The sequence below is a fragment of the Nesoenas mayeri genome, assembly GCF_963082525.1.
Source record: "Nesoenas mayeri genome assembly, chromosome: 1".
Classification (NCBI taxonomy): Eukaryota; Metazoa; Chordata; class Aves; order Columbiformes; family Columbidae; genus Nesoenas; species Nesoenas mayeri.
In genome coordinates, this window is record NC_137541.1 from 89911615 (window position 1) to 89938526 (window position 26912).

The window sequence follows — 26912 nt, forward strand, 5'->3', positions numbered from 1 at the left end:
GGGACACGTATGCAGACCCATGCGTACCTGTCTAAGTCCCAGGGTGGAAGGACACTGACAGTCTTTACAGGAAAATGCCCTAGTCAAGAAAAATCTGACAGAATTGATGCAATTCCTCTGATGTGGATGGTGCCTGAAAGATTAAAAAAAAAAAAAAAAAGTAAAAAAGCACAAAGCTTACAAGCCAGAAAACCTTTAAATGGGAGTGGGGGAAGGATGGAAAACAGAGCAAGAATAAAGTGGAGAAAGGAAGGAAGCACAAGAGCAAGGAGACTGAGCTGTGTTTGGCTGGGATCTTGTTGCTTTTATTGTTTGGGGGTGGGTGAGTTTTTTTGTTTGTTTTTTGTTGGATTATGTTTAAACTGTAGTGTGAGCCACAAGGAAGTGTTGGACGGGTAAGGAGTGAGAGCAATTACTGATGGGAGGAACAGGGTTTTTTTAAGAATCTGGGATGCGAGGGAGGCTGGGGAAGAGTTGTGGGAACACAAAGGGAAAGCTTGAGGGTGAAGGAAGCATTAGCAGGATATGGCACATCAGGGACAAACTGGAGCCAAAGTAGCACCGTGAAGTGGCTTCAGAAATCAAACGGAACACCACGAGCTTTTCAGGCCCCAAAGCACAAGAAACACACGCCCAATGCTGAGGCACCTTTCCCACAAGCACAAGGCCCTTAGCTAAACCCTTGCAGCCCCAACGGCCACTCCTGGGGACGCTTATCAAAGGGAAGCGGCGACTGCACCGAACAGGCCAGGCCACCCCCCAGGTCCTCACCTCACCCACTTTGGGGGCTGCCATGAGAGGATTCGCACACATTTGCACACACAGCTGAGTCCGTTCCCTGCACACACAACCCCGCAGGGAGGCAGGGTTGCGCGGGAAGGACAGCCCTGTCTGTCTGTCTGTCTGTCTGTCTGCCTGTCTGTCTATCGTTCCGCCCGCCCCCTGAGGAGAGCGGCACCTCCAGGGGGCGCCGCGCCCAACGGCTCGGAAAAGCATGGGCCGGGATAAACCAAAGCCGTTCGGGGGTAGGGGGAGGGGGTGGTTCTCATATACCCCCTTCCACTCCGCTGAGAATGAGCTCGCCCAGCTTCGAGCCCAGCTGGCCGTGGCTTCCCGAAGCGGGGTGGGGGGCGCCGTTCCTCCCTCCCCGCTCCGGGAAGGGTGCGGGAGTGGTGCCTGCGCAGGGAAGCGCAGAGGGGGCCGGAGCTCCCCGCCACGGGGGGCTCGGGATCGTCTCTACCAAGCGGAGCCGGAGGGTCGGGGGAAGGGCGATGGCACGGGTTGCCCGGGCGAAGGGGCGGGAAAGGGGAAATAGCAGCAGCCTCCGCCGTTAAGGGGAGGATTAGTGTCTTTCGAAGCCGTGGGCAGAACCACTGGCAGTCTAGCAAGGGGGGAGAAGGGCAGGCCCACGAAGGTACTGGCGGGCATAGCTGGCAGAAGGATGTGCGGAATGAGTGAAGTTCTGAGCTAGGAAGTGCACAAAAGAGAGCGGCTCGTTGGTCTAGGGGTATGATTCTCGCTTCGGGTGCGAGAGGTCCCGGGTTCAAATCCCGGACGAGCCCGCTAGCAAAAGAGGGAGCAGTAGGTCCCTCTATTTTGTTGCCGCGATGGCCCGCTGCGTTTTGGGTGCTTCGGACCCGCCCGCGGGGGGAGGGTGGGCTCCGGGGCGAGCGGCAGGTGCCGTCGACCTGCGGCGGCACAGCCGTAGTTTGCCGACGTAGAGTGTCCATGTGGGCCACGGTTGGCCCTCGGGGAGGGGAGGGGGCCGCCCCGCATTCCCGGCTCGTCGGGGTTGTGCGGGGGCTTAGGAAGGGTACAGGGGAAAGGGTGGGCGTCGCGGGGAGAATTCGGGGTAGCGGCACTCTGCGTCAAGGGAGAAGGTGGCGTAAGACGAGAGAGTTGGCCCTTTACTTGTCGGTTATTAACACGTGGTTCTTGCATTAAAATGGAACGTGTCCCTCATTACAAGCCCTGTCCGTGCCCCTTTGCCCGTGTATGGCAGCCGCCGCTGCCTGCCCGAGGAGCGCAGCGGAGGACTCGGCTTCGCATCGCCGGCGCTGGGTTGGGAAAGCGGGAGGATGTCGGGGAGGAAAATAAAATTTAAAAAGAGAAAAAAAGAAGGGCTCGTCCGGGATTTGAACCCGGGACCTCTCGCACCCTAAGCGAGAATCATACCCCTAGACCAACGAGCCGCCATGAAGAAAAGTTTTTCTCTCTTGGAGAGGAAGGCTCGAGTGCTACGGGGCGGTCGTTGGCAGAAACCTCCGGTCGCCTGGAGGCTGCCCGCGGCGGGAGGCGCTGCAAACCTCGGGCTGCCCGGTCGGTCGGAGCCGAAACAGGCTGCAGGTAGGCAGGGAAATGGTTTGCCGGGCCTGAACGCGCTCTTCTACCGCAGGCCAGCCTGCGAGCCCGTAAGGGAGACCGACGAGAAGCCCGCAGGAAACAGCGCTGTATCAAGGAGAGGCGGCAAGCGGGCTTCGTGACAGCCGAGCGCTTGCAGAGCGGGTGCCAGCGCAGCAGCCCCGCCGAGGAGTGGTCAGAGCTCACGGGGACTGGTTTTCCACAGTGGCCTCGGTGGGACAGCTCAAACAAAAACCTCAGGTGCCCGGCCTGTCCTGCTTTATGTGGGTGCTCCACGTTAGTAATGAGGCACACGCACTGGTACTGCGAGTGCTGTTGCTCACCAGGCTTCTTCCAGTCACTGTGGGAACCCTACCTCCCTTGCGTGCAAAATCTGCTCGGTATATGTCTAGCCATTAACTGCAGCAGTCAAACCTCAAACACCAACTGGAGGAAGTTCACGGTTCGTTTCCATAATTTAAAATTGCACTACAGCCAAGCAGTGGTGATGTTGCTTTCCTACTTTACAGGTGATGTTTTTCTGCACACCTGTTTAAATATCAGAGTCTTCTTACAACAAACACTGATGCTGGTTAGGCTAGAAGTCAGTGCTACCTTGCTCTTGTCTCTGTACAGTAACACTTGGTAAACTAATTTTGTCTATATCCCAAGAAACTGGGGGGAAAGTAGGAGGGAGAAATGAGGAAAAAATAATTGCTTTCATTTTATGGGCTTTTATATATATCAACAATACCTGTGGCTCAAGCATCAGTTCAGCACTGGAAATAGCTCATCATTAGTATCTGTTTCCATTGTAAGGCTTCCTTAGAAGACTTAACCTTGCATAGTGGGTGATCCAAGATATTCTTCTTAATCGAATTACAGAAAAATTATTATCCAACTCTTCAAGTGCCATATGCAATTATGCTGCTGCTGCCATCTCTGAGTTTCTATTTAACTAGAGTAAACATAAATGTATCTGCCAGTCACATATTTTCTCAAGGTGCAGAGGAAAAAGTAATGTAATAGACACCCAATACTTTCTTTTACAAATGGAGCCTGTTTCTTCTTTCTCTCTCATGTTCTTCTCTTACTGTTTCAAAATGAGCATGTTGGGTGGGTTATTTTTTGCAGGAATGCATATCTCTGCACACTAAACAATGTCTACTGTAAAATTCCTTGAGCAGGTACAGAGAAGTAGGCTACATAGAAAACAATCAAAACCATTAAAAATGTAAAATCAGTCTCAATATACTTGCTCTTTCTCCTATAAGATGTTACCCTTATTTTGTCTGACATCATAATCCTGCCTATTCTCTCTGGCAAGCTACTAGAGAGCTCTCCAAAATAGTAGGATAAAAAACATCTAAATTTCTGACATAAACAGTGTCCATGAAAAAACTTATTTAAACTCCTTTCCAGTGATGCACACTCTTTAGATCTTCCTTTTGTGGTAAGTGGAAACAAAAAAAAGACACTAGAGCATTTTTTCTTCTCTTGTGGGACTGAATGCTGATTCTGTTGCATGTGAGAAAGCTCAGAAACCAGTCTGGCAGCTTGACAGCAGCCTGCTGGGAGGCTGCTGTGATTCCTCCTGCCCTGCTGCCTGGGCAGTCCTGCTCTGTCACGGCTGGTTGTCTGGCCTATGGGGAATGGATTCAGTGTGAAGTAACTCCCCACCCCTACACACACAGACAGAAAAAATGAGTTTGTTGCCAACTAAATGAGCTGAATTACTAATAAATTTGATAAATACCAGTAGTCTCAGTAGACGGAGAGTAAAGTTGCATAGCTAGAGGGAAAAAGGGTGGCAGCAACTGCACCTTTAATTGGGTTAGCTTATCGCAGAATCACAGGATGTTAGGGATTGGAAGGGACCTCGAAAGATCATCTAGTCCAATCCCCCTGCCGGAGCAGGAACACCTAGATGAGGTTACATAGGCATGTATTGGGGAGTTGTGTGCTGAGTTACGCAATTATGTAGTACAGCTTGTAGGCTCTGCATTTAACAGCTTACACTGAGAAAAGTTCCTAGTTGTTTTTGTCACTACCTTAAGAACAACATGTCATGATGTACAAACGCAATATGTTCCTCAGGACAAATCAGGTTTGCTCTAGCAGCTCCCTTCATTTTCTAGAAACACCAGAAGACAATAGTCGGATCATTACAACCTGGGGGAAAAAAAAAAAAAAGGTCTACAGTAAGAAGATCAGATACTCTCCCAGATGTTCTCTGTATTGAACAACAGTACTGCTACACAGTGAACAGGAGAATCTTAGGGCTGTACCTGTGAAAACTCTGTCAGGGAAGGGGAATATTGTAGGAATCCTCTGGCAAGGGGCACATGTGGCAAAATCAGGCTTTTTAGTACATACAAAGAGATTACTGGAGCTTTGTGAAGGACCATACATTTGAGGATAATAAAAAGGATACATTAAAAAAAAAAACCCAAAAAACTTTAGCTTGGCTGTCTTGAAAAGTGCCAAGAAAGACAAAGCTTGGCCTGTTCAGGGAACTGAACATTTTTAAACTGTGCAGTCCTCAAGGTCCTGAAGATAAGTAGTGAACTCTGGGTACTGAGGTGCTTCCATGTGGGTAAGAGCACTTCCAGTCAGTGAGGAGAGTTGTAAAGGCAGCTGGACTTTTCATGGAAAGGAAGAGCTCTGAGAGACTGTTGAGGCCAAAGAACTCAGGATGAAAGGCTTATTGCTGTGTGTCTGTTTCTGTTCCATTTGGAAAGGGGAGATTTTGAATAGTTGGCTGAAGACTCACGTGCAAGGGAAGTTAGAGGGACTGAATGAGGTGGTAACGAAACAAGATGATAATGTATCTCGCAATAGAAAGAGTTGCCTGTGTTGATCTTTACTGCCAGTTGCTACCCTGGCTTTCTGGTAGCCTGGGTTTCTAGAAATCATGTGCAACAGCTTGGTGAGGAATGTGCTCCAGAGCCTCCTCCTAGGGTGTGAATAATTAATGCATATGCCTTTACATTTTACATCCCAGGAGAGCTGTGAACCTGGTGTCTGCACCATGGCTGGCAAAAAAAAAAAAAAAAAAATAAATCTGCCTGTGTTTTTGCAGGGACTTGCTTCATTATGGCCCTCCTTGACATGGCACACAGCAGCATGGCTTTTTTTGTGGCCTCTTTCATCTGCAGATGGGATTAGGTGGCCAGAAAGTAGCAGAGAAAGTGTGGTGGCACATGCATCTGGGAGAGGACCATGGAGCACTGGGCAGGAGTGAACTGAATACGCTGCGGGCCTCTGAAGTGCCACGGATGCAGCGAACAACCACCTTGTGACATGACTAAGCTTGTGCAACTTCCTTAAAATCCATACTTAGCAAAAGAATAAACATACACAAAGAGGTTCCCAAAAGAGAAGGAGTGAAGCAAGGAGATAAAGAAGGAGGGGTGAAAGCAGGGTCTCAGGAGGTCTCTAGCAGCTGTGAGGCCACTCGGTAACCCTGGGAAATTCCAAGCAGGTATTTTCAGGTGAAAGGGAAAGGTGGTTACACAATCAGCATAGCAGTTCTTCTGCAGGAGCCTGCTTTTACACGCAATACATGCCAAAACAAGCTCTCTGAGCTAACAGGAAAGAACATGAACTCCTTGATGGAGGCAGGGGAAGACACCCTCATCCGTGCTCGCAGCCTGCAGCACTGCTCTCCCTCTTCCGCGGTGGTTGGGGGGTGAACGCTTGGAATGCGCCCTTGTTAGCTGGCACTGCCATGTGCATCCAGGGAAACCTGCTGGGCAACGCCCATGCAGAGGCTGGGGCACTAAATGAGCGGTGCTGTCTGCTCCTGTTGTTTCTCTTTGGAAAACTGGGCTGAGAAACACGCGGCAAGAGATGCACATTGTGGAGGCTGAAACACCCCGCTGTGCTACCATCACACTCACAGGTCGCAACAGCAACAGATCCACAGCTCTTGCGTAGGTCTCGACAAACAAACGCACAACTCCATTTGCACGGCGCCCAGTTACTTCAGTACTTTTTTAAGGTAAAATAGTGTAAAATAGATGGTCAGTGTGCCTCCGAAGGCACTCAGTTAAGCCTCCTGCACAGGTTAACTCTCGGGCGGCCCGAGGCAAGGGCATATGGTGTGAGGCTGCTTTGGGCTCCCTCGCTGCGTCCCCACGGCGGCAGGCGGAGGGAGCGCGGCCAGGCTGAAGCCACACGCTCCGCGGCGCGGGCTCGTCCTGCTGCCTGCAGAGGCCGCAGCGTTTCTCAGAGGCGAGACCCGGCGCTTCCAGGCCTCCCGCCCGCCACCACGGCTGGGGATGCCGCCCCGCTCCTGCACCCGGGTCCCGCGGGGACAGCGGAGCCGGGTCAGCGTCGACGGGGCCTCACCCACGGCGGCATTCACACAGCACCAACCGCCGGCGGAGAACAGAGCTACGTGCCAGGCTCGTGGGGCGGGCCTCTGCGTTTCCTGTCCAGATAGGGAGCCTCGACTTGACGGATCGATCCTCTGGCCAATCCTCGTGGAGAAACGGGGCAGGGCCGGGGCGGGAAAGAGGGGGACGCAGGAGGTGTGTGCGAGTGACAGCGGTGGGGCCCTATCCCGGCGAGGGAAGGGGTCTGCGGGGTGCAGGGGGGCGGGCCCGCGGCCGGGGGCGGACAATGGGGGCGCGGGGAGGTGGTGGCAGGAAGATGGCAGCGGCCGGAGGCACCGCGGAGCGCCTGGCGGCAGCCGCTCCCGCCCGGCTCCCCGGCTCGGTGTGGCTGCTGGCCGCTGCCGTCGCTGCGCTGACCGCCGGTGAGTGCCTGAGTGCGGGCTGGTCGGTGCCGCTTGCCCCGCAGGGCTGCGCTTGTCGCCTGGGCGGATCGCGGGGTTGGTGGGGGGAGATGCCCGAGCCGAGGCGCGGACCGGGCTGCTCGGCCTGGCTGAGGGCTGTTGGGGGCCTCCCGCGCTGCTCCGCGCCCGGCACGTGGAGAGGCCGCCGGGCCCCCGGGGCTGAGGCAGGCCGAGGCGGGGCGGCCCTTCCCCGGCCCACACCTCGCCCCGGCGGCGGCGGGCCTGGCCCAGGCGGGTCCGTGAGGGACCAGCAGCCCTGTCCCCGGGGGAAGAAGAGGGAGGGGAGACGTGCCTCCCCCACGGGCCGGGCCGGCGCCCGCCTCGGGCAAAGCTCCGCCGCACCCTGCGCTTCCCTGAGCGGCGGCCTGGCCAGGGCCCGGGGGCGCCGCGGGTGCCGCGGGCCCGATGCGTGGCGGGGCCCCAGCAGCGCCTGCCGATTTTCGCTTGGTTGGTGATTAAGCCGGAGGACGCGAGTTGTCTTTGTTGGGGAAAAGGAGAGCGTGATGTGGGGGTGACCGGCGAGTGGGGACGCCGGGGTTGTGGTGAATGACTGAGAAAACGCCGTTGATTAGGTCAGTGGTGAAATATTTGGGTGGAAGAGTAATTACATCAGCCAGAACGAAGTGCTTACGACTCAGATACGTGGAGAATAAGTATAAGGCTATGGAGCGGTAGCAATGGCAAGAGTAATGCACTTTGCCGTGGCTTATATTCTTACAGGGCGAAGAGTTCCATGTTTCATGTATCATTCTGAAATGAAAAGCTCATATGCATTTCCCAAGGTAGCTCAGTGTATGTAGATACGAGGTATGGACAATAATGGTATAGCACCTGAAGATAGTTTTAGTTGGTAATACTTGCTTAATGGGTAAAACTGCAAAGTATTTAACTAGACATCATTAAAGCAGCATGATGCATTCTCAGTTCATATGTCTGGAAAACCATGTAAAAGTATAAGTCCATCTGGAAAGAGGTTTAATAAGGAACTGGACCGAGTGGTGAGAAACTTAAAACTTCTTATTTCCAAATAGCATTGTTTGGATTTGCAGGAAACATAAGCAGAGATTGTTGAGGCTTGCTGTATATCTTCAGAGACGGCCTTAATGTTTAGAATTCAGTAGGTAGAAACAATATATACGTAGTGTACCATAAAACTAAGTTATTTAAAAACAAATATGGAGACAAGAGAAGGAAGCATATTTCCCCTGACCACAACAAAAGGTACAACTACAGTAATGCTATAGGTAGCTGGGAGTAGTAGGTCATTCTACAAAGTCTGTGATATGTTACCAAATGCAGTATTATCTTAAAACCAAGAGGAGCTATCAGATACTTTTTTTGAAGAGACACTCCCTAGGGTGGAGACTATCTAAAAAGTGAGATTGCAATTTAAAGGAATAAATGTGTGTTAAAATCACTATCTTATCTATGTTGAATTGTGTTTCTGTTCCCAACCTTACAACTGTTGATTTCTTTCTAGCTCCAAATAAAAAATTATGCTCATGTTGTCTCCTCTCTGTGTTTATACTGAACATCCTTAATCCTCCTGTCTGCTTTGCAAAGGCACTTTTATTTTTTTTGGTCCATATATGGTGTTGGCACAAGGTGTACATCTTTGCATGGGAACAAGTGACCAGTGTACAGGCTCTTCACCTTCTTTGCATATTCAAAGTAGCTCGGTGATGGATAGGGAAAATATGACCTTCTCTAGAGTTTGGGGTTGTATGGGGTCCTGTGCAATAAATATACTGCCTTTCAGCTTGCATTTGTCCTTCCAGTTCCTGCTGTTTTTCAAGGACTCTTTCTGTTCCCTTTCCTCATGCTGAATTTTAATCTAGTGAGAGGTTCAGAAATAAAAAACTGACAAGCAAAATGGCAAGGGCAGAAGTGGCGTTTTCAGAGGGCTGTTGCCGCTCTGTTGTGGTATCTGACATGTGGGTAATGTGCTGCATAGCTCGACTGCCGTGGCTTGTGGCTCCTCTTTGTGGGCTCCATGGCAGACTTGTTTCCTGTGGCAAATAACCTGCAGTGAGATAGAAACGTTACTTGAGGGACTGTGGTGTACAGGCCTGCTTGTTTCATGGCTAAGTACAGATAGTGGGTTTTCAGCTTATTTTCTTATGTACACCTGTATGCGTGCATTGGAAGTTCATCCCGCTTGTTTATGCTTAGTGATTTGAAAACCTGATTGCTTCATTTGCTTGTAAGAATGATCATTGTCGAATATACTGTTTGTGATCCTGTGGACATTTGTGGCATAAATAGTTAATCTAAGTATAATCTCTTGTATGGGTGGGTGAGCCTTGAACCACTACTAAAGAGTGTCAAGAAAATGTATTATTTTGCAATCCCAAATTGGTAAGCCATGTAAGCATCACTGAAAGTGATACTGTGTCTGAGTTTAACATGAGAGTGGTGCCTCATTGCTTCTGAAAGTCTCAAAGAATGTCTAGACGTTACCAAAAAGAATATTACTGGTATTTCTGCTATTCTTTTTGATGCCAACAAAGTCTGATCTTCCTTTTTTTCTTTGCTACCCCTTTTATAGACACTCACGTACATATGTGCACGTGCACATACGCACAGGTCAGGAACAAGCAGGGGAGTATTGAGATGTTAAATAGCTCCTACTTTGAGCTCACCTGCATGTTTCAGTTGCTGCTTGAAATGTTTCCTGAAAAGAACAGTTTAAGCCAGGGTTGCATCGCTCATGTCATGTTTGTGCCAGGTTTAGTCAGAATTGCTATATTCACTCTGTCAGAACCTGTTAGTTCTTTTAAGCTGAGGCCACTGATGCTACAGGTAGGAAGACATCCTTGCCTGCAGTGCTGAGCGGATTCTGCAAAGGGAAAAGGTGGTAAGTGGATAAACTCCTCTCTCTACTAACTGGGTTCAGGGTGGCATTGCTGCTCCAGTCACCTCACTCGCAGCAGGAGGAAGTTCTTGAAGATGTTGAAGACTGTAGCTTAATATTTTGGTGACAGAATATGGTTTAGTGCCACCTTGTAAAATGGGTAGGTTCTTCTTGACCCCAGCCACTCAGCAGTCCTCTACTTCTGTGTAAGTAACAATGCACGTGGCTCTTTTGCTTGTTATCTGAATTGCAATTGATTGTGTTAAGCAGGAATTTTATTGTCTGTGGATTTATCTCATCCTGACTGATAACAGTAAACAGTGAATGTCCTGTGTAACTTCAGTCTAGATGGAAGAAGAAATGAAACCTGGTTTTACAAGGCAGATGTCTTGTACTGTTTGACTTGGAAGGTTTTAACCTGAATGGTTTCTAAAGAAATACTGTTTTGTTAGAAAGTATAAGTCATCATGAAGTCATCTATCTAAAGCTTATTGTAGCACCCATAATGGGACTTCTTTGAGTATGATATGATATGGTTTGATCTTGTATGGCATACATGGCTCTTTCTACCTCCTGCATGTAATTAACTGATAAATTAACAAAGTAAACAGTCTTGGATACAAACGAAAAAATAATACGTTTTTAAACCATTGAATGCTAACTCAGGATATCCTAGACGTACATCAGAAAGCTGGAAGATCTGGATATGAAAACATTTTTTACATCCTTATGGTTTGTGTCTTTCTGTGTGTGTGGTGGTGTTTTGTTTTGTTGTTGTGGTGGGTTTTTTTTGTTTTTTTGTTTTGTGGTTTGTTTATCTTCATTACGTTCCTCATCTGAGCTAGCGTGATCCCACATGTGGTGATTAGCACAGTGGAGAGGATGCTCATATCTTGTGTGAGAGGAAGTTGTGGCAGGAGAGGTGAAGTTCTGAACTGATTTTGCTGCTGGTAAAGAGGGCTGAAGAATTCTAACTTCAGTGATTTACTGTTATCTCAAAACAGCAGTTACTTTGAAGAGCAAGTGTTTTACTCAGATGAAGGTTTAGCAGTAAGCTGTACGCATCTATGGGTATGCATCTCAAAGCAGGGTTAACATCATTATTTTTTGCTGTTTGAAAGATGACGCTTCACTCAGGTGATTTCACCTAGTTCTGCTGCTTTTTAAAAAAATTGTTAAAGTTTGGTTTTTTTTTTTTAATCTTTAAAGTGGCAGGACCATTCTGTTACTTGTCCTGAATCAGCGAGGTGTTTTGGGGTTTTTTTTTTGTAATTGAAGATGTTTAAATCAAGTAAATGTATTGATACTGTTTTTGACTGGGACAGAGTTAATTTTCTTCATAGTAGTTTGTATGGTGCTATGTTTTGGATTTGTGATGAAAACAGCCTTGGTAAGTAAATAATGTCGAACATGGGTGTGTTGTTTTACATTGGCTTACACAGGGCCAAGGCCTTTTTTGCTTCTCACCGTGCTCCATCAGCAAGTGGGCTGGGGGGTGCACGAGGAGCTGGGAGGGGGCACAGCTGGGACAGCTGATCCCAACTGACCAAAGGGGTGTCCCAGACCATGGGATATTGTGCTCAGCAATAAAATCTAGGGGAAGAAGGTGAAAAGGAGACTGTTTGGAGTTATGGCGTTTGTCTTCCCAAGTCACCGTTGCGTGTGGTGGAGCCCGGCTATCCTGGAGATGGCTGAATACCTACCTGCTCATGCGAAGTAGCAAATTAAAGCTTTTACTTTACCTGTTAGACTGTCTTTATCTCAACCCATGCGTTTTCTCATTTTTACTCTTCCAATTCTCTCCCCCATCCGAGAGTGGGCAGGGAGCAAGGAGCTGGGTTGCAACTGAACTGCCCACCAGGGTTAGCCCACAACCCTTGTATACTAGTCCCTCCCTGTTCCTATTGTGCCTTTCAGCCCCTTTGGTTTTATTTAGCTATTGCCTTGGCACTTTCGAGTTGGTGCTGCTGCTAGGTTTTGGCTTAAAGTGCGTAAGGAGAACTGGAAGGCTAGTTGTTCTCATGAACTCTCTTACCTCCATGCCTGCAAAAAAGATGCTTCGTGGTATGTTTGCTGATGCTTTAGTGTTAAAAACCAAATGGAGGTTCTGATCCTTAAGGGAGGGTTAAGCTCTGGGCGGTGCAGCAGTTGTGTGGATGGTGGCTGGTGGCACTTTCCTAAGTACTTTCACTCCACAAGGTGGAGGTAGATCAGGGCAGGTGAACTCTAGGTAGGTGAAAAGGCCAGGGCTGGAGGTGTTTATCTTCAGTTGGCTGCTAGCCATCTGTTAAGCTTTTTCAGTAACTTGTTTTTGTAATTCATGCAAGTGAAAGGTGGTGAACAAGGCTCCCTCTTGGTAAGAAATTCAATAAAGCCATATGTGCAGCTGGATTTTTTTTACATCTGACTAGTTATTATGTCTTGAAGTTTTCTGATAGAAGTCTTACCGGGTTGCTTGACTCTTTCAGTGTGGAAGGTGTTGAGATAATGAGATGATGGCTGTGTGGAGATGATGCATACCCTGCTGCTTGACAAAGTTGGCACAGCTGTAGACAGCGATGCTGCTTTAAATCAAAGGCCTGGCTCTAGGAACAGCCTCATGCGTGTAAACTGGGGATGTAAAAAATGCTACAAGGGAGGCCATAAGCACTTTGGAGAAGAGAAGTGTTCCTGGGAAGAGCCGGCTGAAGCAGCTCCTACTCAGTGCTTCCTAACCTTGCTCAGTTGTTGTTGTACACACATGGCGTACAGGGAACTGGGTTAGGGTGTTGGTTTGGTTTAAAAGAAAACAGTGGAAAAGGGGCTGTTCTGAACATGGTTTAGCTCCTGGTCAGATTGATCATGTCATAAGTGGGCATGGGAGCTATTTAAATTGGCACCACCACTGGCAAATAATTGTGAAACAATGCTTTGAAATACATAGCACGGGCTTTTTCTTTTGGTTTTGTGGTTGCGCTACTGCAGGTTACAGCTAGTTATGAGTTTCCTCGGCAAGTAAGTTAGCAAGTTTGGTTTGCAAGTAAGTGTGAGATTTCCGTGAGCGAGGTGCCAGAGCTGGCTGCAGGCATTCAATGGTCAGTGCAGCCGTACGGGATCTGGTGTTCCTCAGGGAGCTTTGGATTTGCTGGAACTGCTGAATTGAGTCTCTAGTCACAGCAGAACAGATTGAACGTGTGACTCAGTACCCTGTTAGCTGAGGAGGGTAATCACCTGGGTGACTTAATTTCAGTTGTCTCTATCTCCTTGCTCTGCTAAGTGTCGGGATTTTATTTAACAAGTTTTAATTGGGTCCCTCCATATGCAGGATCAAAACAAAACAAACATGTTCACCTTTCAGGCTGGTGGAAATACCTGTACTTGGCAAGATATGGACATGATGCTGGGTCAGGAATGATGACAGGTGGGAGTGACTGGTCCTGAAATACTAATACCTTGGATGGTTCAAAATGTGTCTTCTGCAAGTGTTCCTTGGTGTATTAGATTTGTTGTCACTGAGTTGATTGCAACTTTGTGGATTGATTGTTGTAAAAGGGGGAAAAAAAGGGCAGCTTTTTATGTCTGTTTAATGTGTAGCCTTTTGCACTGTATCTCCTTGTGACATTTGCATATCTACCTCCTAAATTCTGCCGCCTAGTTTATTTTGGAAATTGGTAGTTTCCACACTGCTGATGCTAGATTTTGTCAAAAAAATGCTGCATGCCATCAGCAGTTGGCAACATGACTGGCATTTTTAACACAGTTTAACTTGAAATAGTACTAACAACCAGTGTTGACCTATAGGAAAGCTTTTGTTCCACCCAGTGACATCTCCATCTCTACTGTCCACATCTTGATTTTTAAAAAATTCTAGGTTTTTTTTTTTTTTTGTCTAATAGACTTTGTGACCACGTTAGTGGATTGGTGTACTAATTCTAGGAAGTGTTTGTGACAGTGGGATGCTTTCTTCACACTCTTTGCCATGTGTTGAGCATGTGTACCCAGCTTTTCTCAGCTCTTTAGTACTCCTTATAATCTTGCTCCCTGTAGCCCTTCTTTAATCTTAATTCCCACTTTCTGGAGTATTTTCTGTACCTGAGGAGTAATCTGCTGCGTTTGTTAGTGACTACATTAGTATTGCAAGATTAGAGGTAGAACAGCTGCCATCAGCTGTTCCAGTTACCCTTTGTGCTTTGAATGGGTTTACCTAACCTGCCACTTGGGGTTTTTCTCTGTTTTGGTTTGACATTGTCAACAAGAACTGTTTACTTGAATTTGAACACTTGTAAACTTACTTGGTTGTGGAAGAAAAACCACTGAAGGGCTGTTTAATGGAAAAATATGATGTCTGGTTTGGAAAGTACCTCAGCTGCTGATTGGTGTCCCAGTCTCCTTTGTAGGTAGGGAAGCATTGTTTTGTGATTCCCCAAGGAAGACTTACTAGAACAGGGCTAGATGTTATTTGCCTCAAGACTAAATAAGCATCTGCCCAAACCTGACATGTGACTGACTGCAATTGGCACATGAAGCAGTGCAGCTAGAATGCTTATTTGTTCAAGGATCTTGTCAGCTTTACAACCATCTCAATTTTATGCTTTCCAGTGTGAGAGGGTGAGTAAAGGTGAAAGAGAGTAAAATGATTTTCTGAGGATTGAACAGAAAATCTGTGGCCTGGCTGGGAAGGGAGCTCAGATGTTCTTTGCTGTTTCTCATGCTAGTTCCTCATTTCTGGTTAAAAGCATGGACTTCAGAAGTAAATCTCAGCGTAGGTTCTTCCTCTGCCCCTTGGTAGAACCGTGAGCAGCTCTGCATCACGTGGGAGAGACCACTTGAAAAACTGACTCTGTGTCATGGGAGCAGAAGGTGATACCAAAGCTTAGTGACTCTGAAGACGTGTCTTTCAGTTCTGTCGAAGTAGGTGCTTGGAGGTATGCAGGGTGAGATACATGGATGTTATTGACTGCTTTGACAGCTTTGCCACAGCCTGCATAAGGCTTCTCGGTGGAACTGTTTTCCTTTCACTTGGGGTGGCAAGATGCTATTTTTTTCCGCTCATCATTGAGTCAGGCAGAGCTTAGCTGAATGTGCGAAGAGGACAAGAGAGAGTGAATGTTGTGTTAGCAGATGCTCTCCTGAGCTTGTCTCTGCAAGGGAGATGGATGTTCCCAGCAGCAAGGTGGCAGGAGGTGATAGGTGTTCATGGGTTAGGCATCAGCAGCTTTTCTTTCTGCTTTGTAGAGATGGTCAGATGCTGTAGTACTGACTGTTTTACTGAAGACAGGAAGATCTCTTTCCTTCAGCAGCCCAAATTCCTTGATGAGATTGGCAACCTGGGGAGCTGTTGTGGCAGCAGCAAAAAGCTGTTCTGGTGATTGGCATTTGAGAGTGAAACTAAACTCTTCTGTCCTCCTTTGAGGCAGCAGAATTTAGTTCTAGTTGCTTTGAAACTGAGATATCAAGACTGGTTGGTGTGACTTTGTCTAGTCATCTTTTCTGTAGCTGATGTTTCTTTGTGTTGTACACAAATGTATGGGGTGTACATGTCAACTGGTGGTGATGGGCTGCAGGGACGGCCTCTGTGAGGAGCAGCTGGGGCTGCCCTGTGCCTGACACAGCCAGTTCCAGCTCCACTGGACCCACTGCAAGGCACAGCTGAGCCCCTCAGCCGAGCTGATAATGCTTAAGGAAGGACAAAGTGCCACAAAGCACCTCACAGGCAATGATGAGTGAGGGGAGAAAAAGAGTGAGGAACAGCACTGCAAACCCCAAGGTGAGAGAAGGAGGAGGGGAAAAGGTGTTCCAGGCACTGGGACAGAGGCTCCTCTGCAGGCCCTGGGAGTTTTGGAAGAGACCATGGTGGAGCAGGTGTTGCCCTGCAGCATGTGGAGAGGATCATGGTGGATCAGATATCTACACTATGGTCCATGAATGACCCCAGGCTGGGGTAGGTTTTCCTGAAGGACTGCAAGCTCATGGGAAGAACGCATGCTGCAGCATGTAAGGGTTTGAGGAGCTGTTATGGACTGACCACAACCCTCCTTCTCCCCCTGACTGCCTGAGAGTGGGAACGAGGTAGAGGCATTGGGAATGAAGGAAGGAAGTTGAGCTGAGGGGGAAAAAGGGTGGGGAAAAAGGTATTTTAGTTTAGTGTGTTGTTTGGGCTTTTTTTTTTTTTTCTTCACACCATCCAACTCTATTTTAATTGGCAATAAGTTGATTTTCCTCAAGTCAAGTCTCTTTTGCCTGGGACAGTGATTGGTAAGTGATCTCCTGGCCCTGTCTCTACTCATGAGCATTTCCATCATATTTTCTCCCCCTGTCCCATTTGGGAGGGGATAGTGAAAGAACAGCTGGGTGGACTTCTGGCAGCCACCCAAGATCGAACCACCACAATGACATGAAAGAACATATATGTAGAAATATATGTGCATTTTTATATCTATACACCTAATTAGATTTCAGACCAGATAACACCATGATGGATTTCTGGTGTGGCGATGGTCAGACAGCCTTATTTTTTGTTACACTGATATTTGTGGCTCCTTAATACTTATGTGTTGTCCTTACAAAATACAGCATGGTTTGCTTTTGAGTGGAATGGCTGGCATGTATTTAACTTCCATGTTAAGGCTAAATTATGTCAGTGAATTCTTTGTGAAAATTTGATCCAACAGCTGGATGCTTTAACCGATCCTGTGGAGTTTCAGAGCAACAATTTGGGCATGTCTGCTCCTGTCTGTTGAGACCATGAAAGCTGTGATTTCTCCACCAGGTGTTTTATCTACAGTGAAGAAATGATGGCCTATGGGGACGTATGTGCCTATAATTGCAGCAGGAGACTGCAAATTTGTGCTGTTTTTCTGAAATGTTTTCTTGGGGTTTTGTTGTTGTTTCATGCTGATTGTACAGGGAAATTGTGCTTCGTGGGACAAAGAACTAAATGTCATGTGGTGGTAGTTGAGAGGAATGTCAACAGTAGACTCATATTGCACAACATAGTTGATATTAAGTAAGAGTATTCCTTAATGAAAGCACGGTTTTACAAGGGTATATTGTTTTTGTGACTTATGACCCCTAGTCATTGGCAAATCGCACATCCTCCTTTCTGATGTAACTTCTGGGCTGCTGGGGAAACCACAGTGTACACATTGATACACTGACTTTTCTGTTGTTTTATTGAGACCTTTAAATATGAACTGTTCAGACTCTGTTGTATTAAAGCATTTCTTTCTTTTTTCCTGATCTGTATAAATGACTGTATTACCAGGTGTCTTTAAGGTAAATGAAGCAAGTTGCTTGTATTAGTTAATAAACTGATGACTAGCCATTTCAAGAGGAAGGGAGTGTGATACTTTTCTATAATCATCCAGTATTTAGTAATTTGATAAAAGCTTCCACTTAGGCTGTGTTTGTGCTTGTGGAAATTAGATGTCTGTGATTGCAGTTAGTTGCTTCCATCCTTGGTTTGTTAAGACTCTTAGTGACCAAGGTGGGTTGGATCCAGGGGAAGAGAGTTTATTTTGGTGTGTTCATGGCTGTAATTAACATAACTTTTTAACTGGATGCGAGATTTCAGTGGAGACTATGGTCTACAAAGAAATTTTAAGTATCTGTGTGTTAATTAGTGTAAACTTTTACTGCAATGAAGGATTTCCTTGTGATGTGCTACCGAACCAAATTTTCAACCTTTGCCTTGTAGATTAGGGGCCATATTTCTGTATACCAAAATGTAGAATAAAACAATGCTTGCCAAAAATATATATTTATTTTTTTTTTCCTTAAACCAGCATGAAACAAGTGTAAGCAGCCAGGGGATACGAGTAAAAGTAGGAATAAAACCACTTCGGCTTTAGTAAGCTTTGCTCTCCAAGCACTGGAAAGCTAAGGCACTGTTGGATTTATACAGATGCTGTTACCAAATGTTTTGGAGGCATTTAAGAGGGCTTGAAGGTAGTGAAATAAGCTTGCAGTTTTTGAGCAGATCCTCCAAGTGTGAGGGACAGTGTTTAGGAGAAAGTACTACAATGTGGATTTGAAAAGTCTGATGAGATCAATGCCGTAACGTGGTTGGAGACAGGAATCTCTTAATACTGAAACAGGGATGATTGCTTGGTGTAATTTAAATGACTGTGGCATGCATAGGTGAATCTCTGTAACCCCGTGTAACCTTGTTGCATCAAGCCATGACCTTGTAACTTGTTTTTTGAGAGTAGACCATAATTTGTGTATTATTGTGTTTAATCGAGGATATAGCTTTGAATGTAAGCACCTAGTGGTAGCGGACAAGAGGAAGAATTTGGCCTTGGACCTGTAGGATAGCTGGTCACATAGGCTGTGCAGATTAAGTTGCCAGCACATGTGATGTGGTGAGTCTCAGCTGACCTGGCCAAAGACACCTTGGAGAGGACACCTGTGAGGAGTACTCCCAGCAGTGTGCTGTAGAGAGCGACTGGCCATCTTCTCTGAGAGTTTTTTGATCAAAGTGTACCCTGTTTCAAATATACCAGTTAAATTCACTTACCAGTCTTTCATATTGCTCTGGTGAAAACTGAGCTTGACTGCTCTTAATCTCACCAAACGCTGATTAGTTAACCACGGTGTGTTTAGTTAACTAGATGCAAACTCATATGGTTCTGAATGCTTGTCTGCTATCCATTCTGAATGACCTTGTCTTCCCATACTTTGCTGCTTGGTGACTGGAAAGGCTTCTTCCACAGGGTGGTTTCAAAGCAGTGTAGCATTGTCCCTCTTAAGCATCTCAGTGTTGGCACAGTGCCTGTGGGTTGTGAGCTGGGCTGGGGCTGAGCTATCTGAAAACATGTAGCTTTTTCACTTTTTTCCTGGAAGCTGGCAGACATGCTGGTGGTATTATGAACAAATCAAGAAGCTCTGCATCTTCAGATCTGCTTAAGCTGCTGGAGAGCTACACCTTCAGAATTAGGAAGGTCTTGTTCATTCGCAGCAAGTAAGTTAAAACAATATTAAGTCAATGAAGCTGATTTGATGGTGACACTGTATAATGAATAATGCTTGCTCTAGGCATGCATATGTTGAGTACTACATCTTCTATAGTCAGTTCATGGAAGAAAGCAGTGATCTTGCATATGTGATGTCGTCTTAATGTCAACCATGGAGCAGGTTGGTTACCAGGAACTGCAATACTCACTGGTCTGTTACTGACCATCTGTCCAGAGCAAAAAGGACATAGCAGTAACAAAGGCCAAGATGTAAATTGAAGTTTTTAGACCTGTGTCAGCTGAGTGGGTGGTTAGAAACTCTGAAAGACTTCACCTTGACCTCAGAAGAGTTCAAAGTAAAAAATGCTGTACAGATGATGAGTTGGAGAGACATTTGGCGGGTCCATGGTGATAAATGCAGTTGTGGAGGGCTCTGGGGAAGAAGTGAACTCTGTTTTAGTCCCATTTAGCATGAGCAGACAATTTAGGATTGACAAAGATGTCGGACTAAGACTGTTCTTTGAACGTAAGTAGACAGATCTGAGCAGAGCCACAGATCTGAGTAGTCGGTGCAGTGGTGGGAGCTGAACTCGTTTTGCAAGATGAGACAATATGCTGAGGAAAGAGAGACTTGAGAATAGAGAGAACACTGGTGAAGAACGAAGATCCTTGATGGGAACGATAAGAAAAGATTAGTAAGCAAGTAAGAGTAGTAAGATTACAAATTAGTAGGAGTATGAGTGTCATTTCCTATTTTAAGAATAGGAGGGTTATCTGAGAAGGAAGATGAGGATGGAGTCTTTTAGTTGAAGTGTGGGAGCTGAAAGTTTAGCTAGTGAGTGTTGATATAATTGGAGTAAAACTGCTCCAGCAACACTAGAGATGAAAAAGAAATGGCTGAAGAGGCAGAGGTGTGGGTTTTTTTCCAGTGATTTTGATGGTAGGTGAGAAAAACAGAAGCATCTTTCTGCTGAGAAGAAGAATTAAAGCAATTGAAGGCTAGAAGAGATACTCAGAGGGAAATATTGGGCCTAAAGGTGGACAGGGTGATGGGATCAAGGAGGATCTGTGGAAGAAAAGCAAATGTTTATCTTTGCCATGCATATTTTGCAGATCTTCCCTTCTTAAAGCTCTCTTCTCTCAGACAGTCTCCTGTGATAATTCTTTTTTGTCTTGAGAGGAACTTAAGGCTGAGTAAGCTTGAGGAATGAAACAGTGGGTAAATGTGACTAGAATATGACTCAAAATTCAGCTTTCTCCAACTGAAGTATTTAAATAGATGAAAGAGCTGGAAGAAGGATGTAATCCCGGCAAATGTAGAAAGAGAAGGAAAAGAGCTAAAGCTGGAGATTATCCGTGTGGATTTTATTATGGCAGAGGAGGCCAAAGAGTTCAAGGTGGTGGGAGCTGCCACCGTTATCAGTGGAAGTGTGGGAGTAGAGGGCTAAGGGTGAACAAATGTAAAATGTTATGGTTTCTCTGCCACTTCCAAATAATCATGTTAAGATTTGAGGATCTTATGTCTTATGCTGTAAGACAATGGAGACAGGAAAAAGTTTTTGAAGCTGTACACGCTGGAAGAGCAAAGGGGAAAGCAGTTTTATGTAGTTGTCAACAGATGCCACTGAACATGGAGAACAAGTTGGGTTTTCATGTTTTGCAATGCACATGCTTGTAAAAGATTAAATTATGTGCAAGAGACTAAATTTCTTCACACTTTACAAAACAAGTCTGAAGCTAATAAAGTGTAGGCTGTAGGGAGAGAACGAGCAAAGAAAAACATGAAGTTGATGCAACAGTGGGACATATGAAAGTTAAACTTGCTGGAAATATCTGTGCAAGATTACATAGTTTCTGCTTTCCCAGGCTGTAGGGAGAAGTCAGTTGTTTGTTTTTTTTTTTTTTTTCCTTCTTTTTTCTTCTTTTGCTTTGCTGTGATTCTCTTATGGGTTGCTAGTGAGTTAGAACAGTGACTTCTTTAGATTAAGCAGATCTGTGCTACCCACTGCCTGTGTGTGGTGAGTTCTTCGTACCATGTACGAGCAGGCAATGGCTGTGCAGACTCTCTTCCTCCTACACAAATGCTGAGGGCATCTAGCTTGTTTTATGCTTGAAAGGGGGACTTGTTCCGTGACTTGGACTCAAAACAATGGAGTTTATATTTTTCTCTTTTCTACTCCATTAGCTGGAAAAAAATACATAAAGCACAGCAGCTCTGAGTTCATTTCATTGCATTGCTAGGAGCCTTTGTATGTTCCAAATAAATATTTGGTAATTGTTTTACAAAAGAATAATTTTTTTGGCCCATAAAGTACGTACAAGAGAAAGGAAGCTCTGATATAACCTCTTGATGAAAATCCGCCTCCCTTAGGGTGCTGTTGCACTATTGCTCATTGGGAATGAGAGCAGTGATGGCAGGAAAGTCTGAGGGGCCAGGGATAACATGATGGGACTGAGGAGTTAGTGAGTTTAAGAAGGGAACAGCATGGACTCTCGATGGCAAAGTGAATGAATGGTGGTTTCTTCTGCTTTTGGTTAATGTAATTAAACCGGTATGCTTAATTCTCCCACCCCTGGAGTGCTGCTATGCTTGTTCCTTGTCCCCTGGGCATGTGGTCTGCCTTTCCCCGGCTCGCCGCGCTGGTCGGGCAAGAGGCAGCGGCTCCTACCAAGACATGCGCGTAGTGATTGTGGGGTGTACCCAGGTGGCCAGGGCATTCTCATCTCTTTCATTCTTCAGCCATTTCATTGACTGATGTGCAGCTCCGGAGCTGGCTGGAGGTCTGTGTTGCAGGGCCGGCTGCCGCTGCCTCCTGTATTTGTGCCCCTGTGCCGTAGCTGGTCAGATGGAGTTGCCCTATAGACTTGGTCATCTCAGGGCGAGACAGGAAGATGGGAAGTGGCACGGCTCACGTGAGCTTTGTTTTCTTGAGGAATGAGGCTTAGCGCCATGTATGTGACACCTTACAATGATCATATCACTTCAAAGAACCTTCCTATCTAGCTTTTGAAGGCTGCTGAACTGGTAGCTCTTACTGACTAAAAGCATAAACCCTATGATTAAAGGACTGACATAGGTGAGTTTTTCTTACTGTGTTGTTTGTTTAACTGTTGTCCTCTGCGGTCTTTTTCTTGAGTTTGCCTGCTTTAGGAGCTAGTTTATTCAAAGCTAAGATACTGAACGAGCAGGAAAATAAGGGAGGAAAACCCCTCAATTTAAGATATTATAGCCCAGAAACAGAATCATGTGGTCAGAAGCAGATTACTAGTACCACCTCTGTGCTGAAAACCATGGTTGAATGCAAATCAAAACTTATATTTGAGTTATTGGGTGCACATCACATGTGCACCTACCCACAGTGTTTTTACTAAATTTTTGCTTTCACATGGACGTGATACAAATGCTGAAAGACATTTTGTGATGTCACAAGCTCAAACATTGTTTCTTAACATGAACTTGAGTGAATGTGCAGATGTATCTCTGCTTAAATCTGAACAGGGAGAGTGTCTTTGCACTTTAAAAAGTATCAGATAAAGAATATGTTCAAGTTTTTCAAATCACGCTGAATTCACTTACTCTGTAGGAAAACTAGCAGTACAAGCACAATATTAACCTTGATTACTTTAAATCTGGGGAGCGTTTGTGGTCTGGTTGTTGTTCTGACTGTGAATAAGCCTCATGGCAGAAAATATTTAAACTACTCTCATGCTTCTGAACTATGGCTGAGTGATTATTTATGAGGTCTTGCACATGAAGACCTTGCAGCATGCCAGAGAGCAGAAGCAGATGCCGTAGCTGGGAGCCAGAGAGCTTTCTGGAGGTGAGCTTTTGTTCTACCTACAGCTGAGAACAACTGGAGATGGAAAATGAGAGGTGAGCCAGAGAGGAAACTGAGTAATAGCTGTGTCCAAGATGTTAGTTCCTCCCTTGGGGCTTATTTATTACAATGTCTGCTGGCAGCTGGTAGGAAAGAGTTTGAAACTCATCTTTTGCACCACAGAATTGACTTCCACAAACTGTTGCAGAGGAAACATCTGCGGATGGAAAGCATCCTGTAACAGATAATACAAGGAAAGAGAAGTGAACGGGCCTGCTCTAGACTTGTTTGTATTGCGGGTATGATGCAATGTCTGTGCACGCACTTGCTGTGGGAGTTGTTGATGTCTCTTTTCTTTTCCCCTTACCAGCAATGTGACATGAACAGTTACCACTTCAACTCCCTGGTTCTGGAAACAGCACTGATGCCGCTTGTTCTCCTTCTTTCTTCTCTTTACCTTTCTCATACAGTCAAAGTATCAGCAGTAGAGGTCAACACACCGGAGGAGATATTTGTGGAGAATGGGACAGACGCAAAGCTTCCATGCACATTTACATCTGTGGAAGTGATCAGCAGTGCAGCATCTGTTTCTTGGAGTTTTCAACCAGAGGGAGCCGCAACTCGTATATCAGTAAGGAACGGCTGCAGGGGAACAAACCTGGGAGGGGAGGCTGTGAGAAGTGGGCAAAAGATCTTCTAGCTGGTTCTGAGGAGCAAGCAAACACAGTTTGGAGCCTCCTTCCATGTGTCTTATCTCCATCTGATTTTAAGGAGGCTTTTTTAGAGTTTAGTATTGCTAGATATCTGCAAAGGCTGGAGCGTGCAACACCTGTAAAATGTACTTTGTTGGTCAGAAGAGAGGGGTGTTGGTGCGGTATGATGTACTTATGAAGTAGAAGAGCATCTAGGAATCTTAAAGTTCTATATCCTCTTGCACATGAAATGAGCTGTGGAGCTGTACAGTGAATGATAGCAGTGACAGAATTTGAATTACCACTATTACAGTGTTACATTGTGTGTTATGTGTGTTGCTTATTTTCTGCTTGTATACTGTTTAGCCTCTATTTGAAAGGGCTTAAAATAAGACCAGTCTCCCTGATTTCAGAACAGAATCAAATTGTTCAAATCAGTACATGATTATATCCTCCTATTTAGTTATCTGACAAGTAAAAAAATCAGTGTAGCAAGTGACTTAGGCTAATAATAATTGCCATCACTGATTCCCTTTATGTTGAGCCCAAGTGTGGGTATGAACCTTCAAAGGTTTTGTGGTGAATGGGACAGACACATGGAGAATGGGACAGACAGGCTTTGGTTATGTTGTTAGCTGTCTTCTTCCTCTGTTGTGTAAGCTGTGCACATCTGAGTCTGAGCTCTCTGACACTTCTACTTCCCTCTTATGCCCTGCCCTGAGCCAGAATTTGGAGGAGGCGGAACAAGGGACTCTGGGATAGTAGGGAAGATGTGGGGACAGCAGGTTGCTCAGCCTGTTAGTATTTGTCTCATTCCTTCTGCTGCAGGCATGAGATGATTTAAACTCTAGAAGCCCTCCAATGCTCAGAGTAGAGATGATCCAAAAGAGCGTATGGGTATCTTGCTCAATATACAGAGCTCTGAAGAATCAGCTTCTGAACTCTCAGTGAATAAATATTTAGTTTTGAAAAGGGAGATATTCTCTTTGGGAAGCCAAAGCAGAAGGTGGGCAAAAGCTTAAGGAAGTAGGGCATATTTCCTGCCAGTGTTGAACAGGACAGGTGAAAAGAAGCCATCCGTGTGTATATTTTCAGCTCCCCATAGAAATATCCACCATATATCCTGTTTTGCCTTTCCCTTTCTGCATCACTGGCCAAACTCCTTGTTGCAGAAATGCAACTTCAGGAAGTACCATTTTTTTTGAAGTGAAGTCAATTTCGACATTCTACCCAGATGTAGTTATTGACATTACTGAGAGAAAAACAAATTATCTTTGAGCAGAAGCAGCCCTGCATTAATTTCTTGTCTTTTTTGAGGGGCTGGGGAAGGTATAGAGGGAAGATGTTTTTTGGTTTTTTTATGAACCCAAGTCATGTCAGTTACATGGCCCGATGGGCATTAATTTCAAAGATGAATTTCATAATCAGTTTACGTCTGAGCTAAGTCCATGCTTCTGAAAAGGATGGTCCTGTGCTCTTTAGAATCAGCACTGGCAATCTTGTAGCCATGGTGTGAGGCTCACCTGACTCAAAGCTTCCCCTGTTTGTCATCTTCCCCCCTGCACATACCCAGGTTATAGAGATATCTCTATGTGAGTGAAACACCTGATGACAGCTGAGTTTCACAATCAGTTTAAACCAGTCTAAACCCATCAGCTTTAGAAGTCTCATGTTGAATCACTTAATCATAGGCATGGGGTGACTTGAATCACATAGCTTGTTGTTTCAGGACATATTTTACTTTGTGATTTCTCCTCCCCCAGGTAAGGACACCTAGAGGGCTAAGGGATCTGTGTCTTGCCTTCTAGACTTCCAGCTGAATGACTCCCCACCCCATGTGCAGGGCTGTGGTAATGCTGTGCCTCTGTGCTAAAGGTTATAATCCAGCTGGAAACACCTCAAACTGATGCAGATTTCCTCTGAAATGTTTACAGATGGCTGTGTCCTAGCAGGCTTCCTGCCAGATGAGATACCTTGTTGGATTTGTAGTAGCCTGTAGACAGCAAATAAGTGTCAGATTGTCTGCAACACAACAGATGGTCGTGTGCACATATCTGATCTGGATAAGGTTTGTGCTGCCGAATGATCAGGCCTGATGTTCAGAGTGTTTGTCTGATAGAAAGGATGTTGGAATGGCAAACCTCAGACCAAGGGTAGGAACAGGAAAAGAGATGAGAGATGATTTGAAAGGAAAGAGGACTGACTTGTAAGCAGTCTGTTCTGTGGCATAGAGACTGCATCAAAAAGAAGGCTTTAGAAAGAGGAAGCTGAAATGTTCTCTTAAATTTCTTTAGCTGTGCTCTGGAGACTGAACTGAAGAGAGTTTGGTTGAATTAAGATTGTCCTGCTTTCTTTCAGAATGTGAAATTAAGAACAAACGTGCTCCTGCAATACAGCCTTGATCCCTCTCTTAGGGTTAATGGCCAGTGTTCAAACATCCTATAAGTCTGAAAATAGAGTTGTCCTGTAGAGGTCTGTGTGCTTCTACTACTGTAAACTCTGATTTTGGTCAGGTATAGCAAGGAAAGACACACTTTCCCCTCAGACTGTACTAAACAGGTTTATTCTTTGAGGAGTTTTGGTCATGTCTAGGGAGTGCAGGGCCAATGGGCAACTTAGTCACCCAAAAAAATGGGAAACAGTTATATTTAGTCACTGTGAAGGTTTCTGGAAAACAGCTAGGTACACTCTAAATTGTTCATGTGATTTTCATTTTTTTTTTGGTGGGGTGGAAGGAAGGAGGGTATTGCGTGTTAATTTAGCTGTGCTGCAGTTTCAGGTAACACACAGCAAAACACAATATAGGAAACTTGGTATCCTTTTCCTACTAGGATGCAGAAGGCTTCCTGTGCCTGAAAGATAGCTGTCATCCAGAACTGTTCTTGAATTATTCCCAGGTTACCAGCCTTTTTCTCTTTCCCCCTCCTCCTTTTCTGTGAAACCCCATGTCGCCAAAACCAGAGAAAAAGCCTCAAACAATCAAACCACAAAACCCAACCAACAGAAAACTGTAACTTGCAATCTATTGCGGTGGTATGATTGAGGTATAAGTCATAGAGTGGCTGTGTGATAGAGAGGCAACAAGCTAGACTAAAGTGATGAGGCAGGAGGAAAAATAAATCTCAAATACTAGCTGTGTATAATACAGTGAATTCTGGGAGAATGCTGTAATAGTGAGAGAAGCATGATAGCTCTCTAATCACTAATTGGATTGTTCTTATATCCTCTTTTCCTTGACTACAGTTTTTCTATTACTTTAATGGAAAGCCATACCCTGGAAAGGACATTCCATTTAAAGACAGGATCACTTGGGCTGGAGATCTTAACAAGAAAGATGCTTCTATCAGTATATCAAACATGCAGTTCCGGGACAACGGCACTTACATTTGTGATGTCAAGAACCCACCTGACATTGTTGTCAAACCAGGAGAAATCCGAGTTAGAGTTGTGGAGAAAGGTATTCACCCTATATGA

The 26912-nt window shown here is 45.6% G+C and overlaps 1 protein-coding gene across 1 annotated transcript in view; it reads left to right on the forward strand.

Moving 5' to 3' along the window:
- Nucleotides 1-6966: 6966 nt before the first annotated feature.
- Nucleotides 6967-26912, forward strand: part of MPZL1 (myelin protein zero like 1) — a gene marked incomplete at both ends in the record, with an annotated part of 34253 nt that continues 14307 nt past the window's right edge. Inside the window, 3 exons of the mRNA XM_080363751.1 lie at nucleotides 6967-7102; nucleotides 23217-23377; nucleotides 26682-26895. Coding sequence (XP_080219877.1) covers nucleotides 6967-7102; nucleotides 23217-23377; nucleotides 26682-26895 — 511 coding nt within the window. The remainder of the gene's footprint in view (nucleotides 7103-23216; nucleotides 23378-26681; nucleotides 26896-26912) is intronic.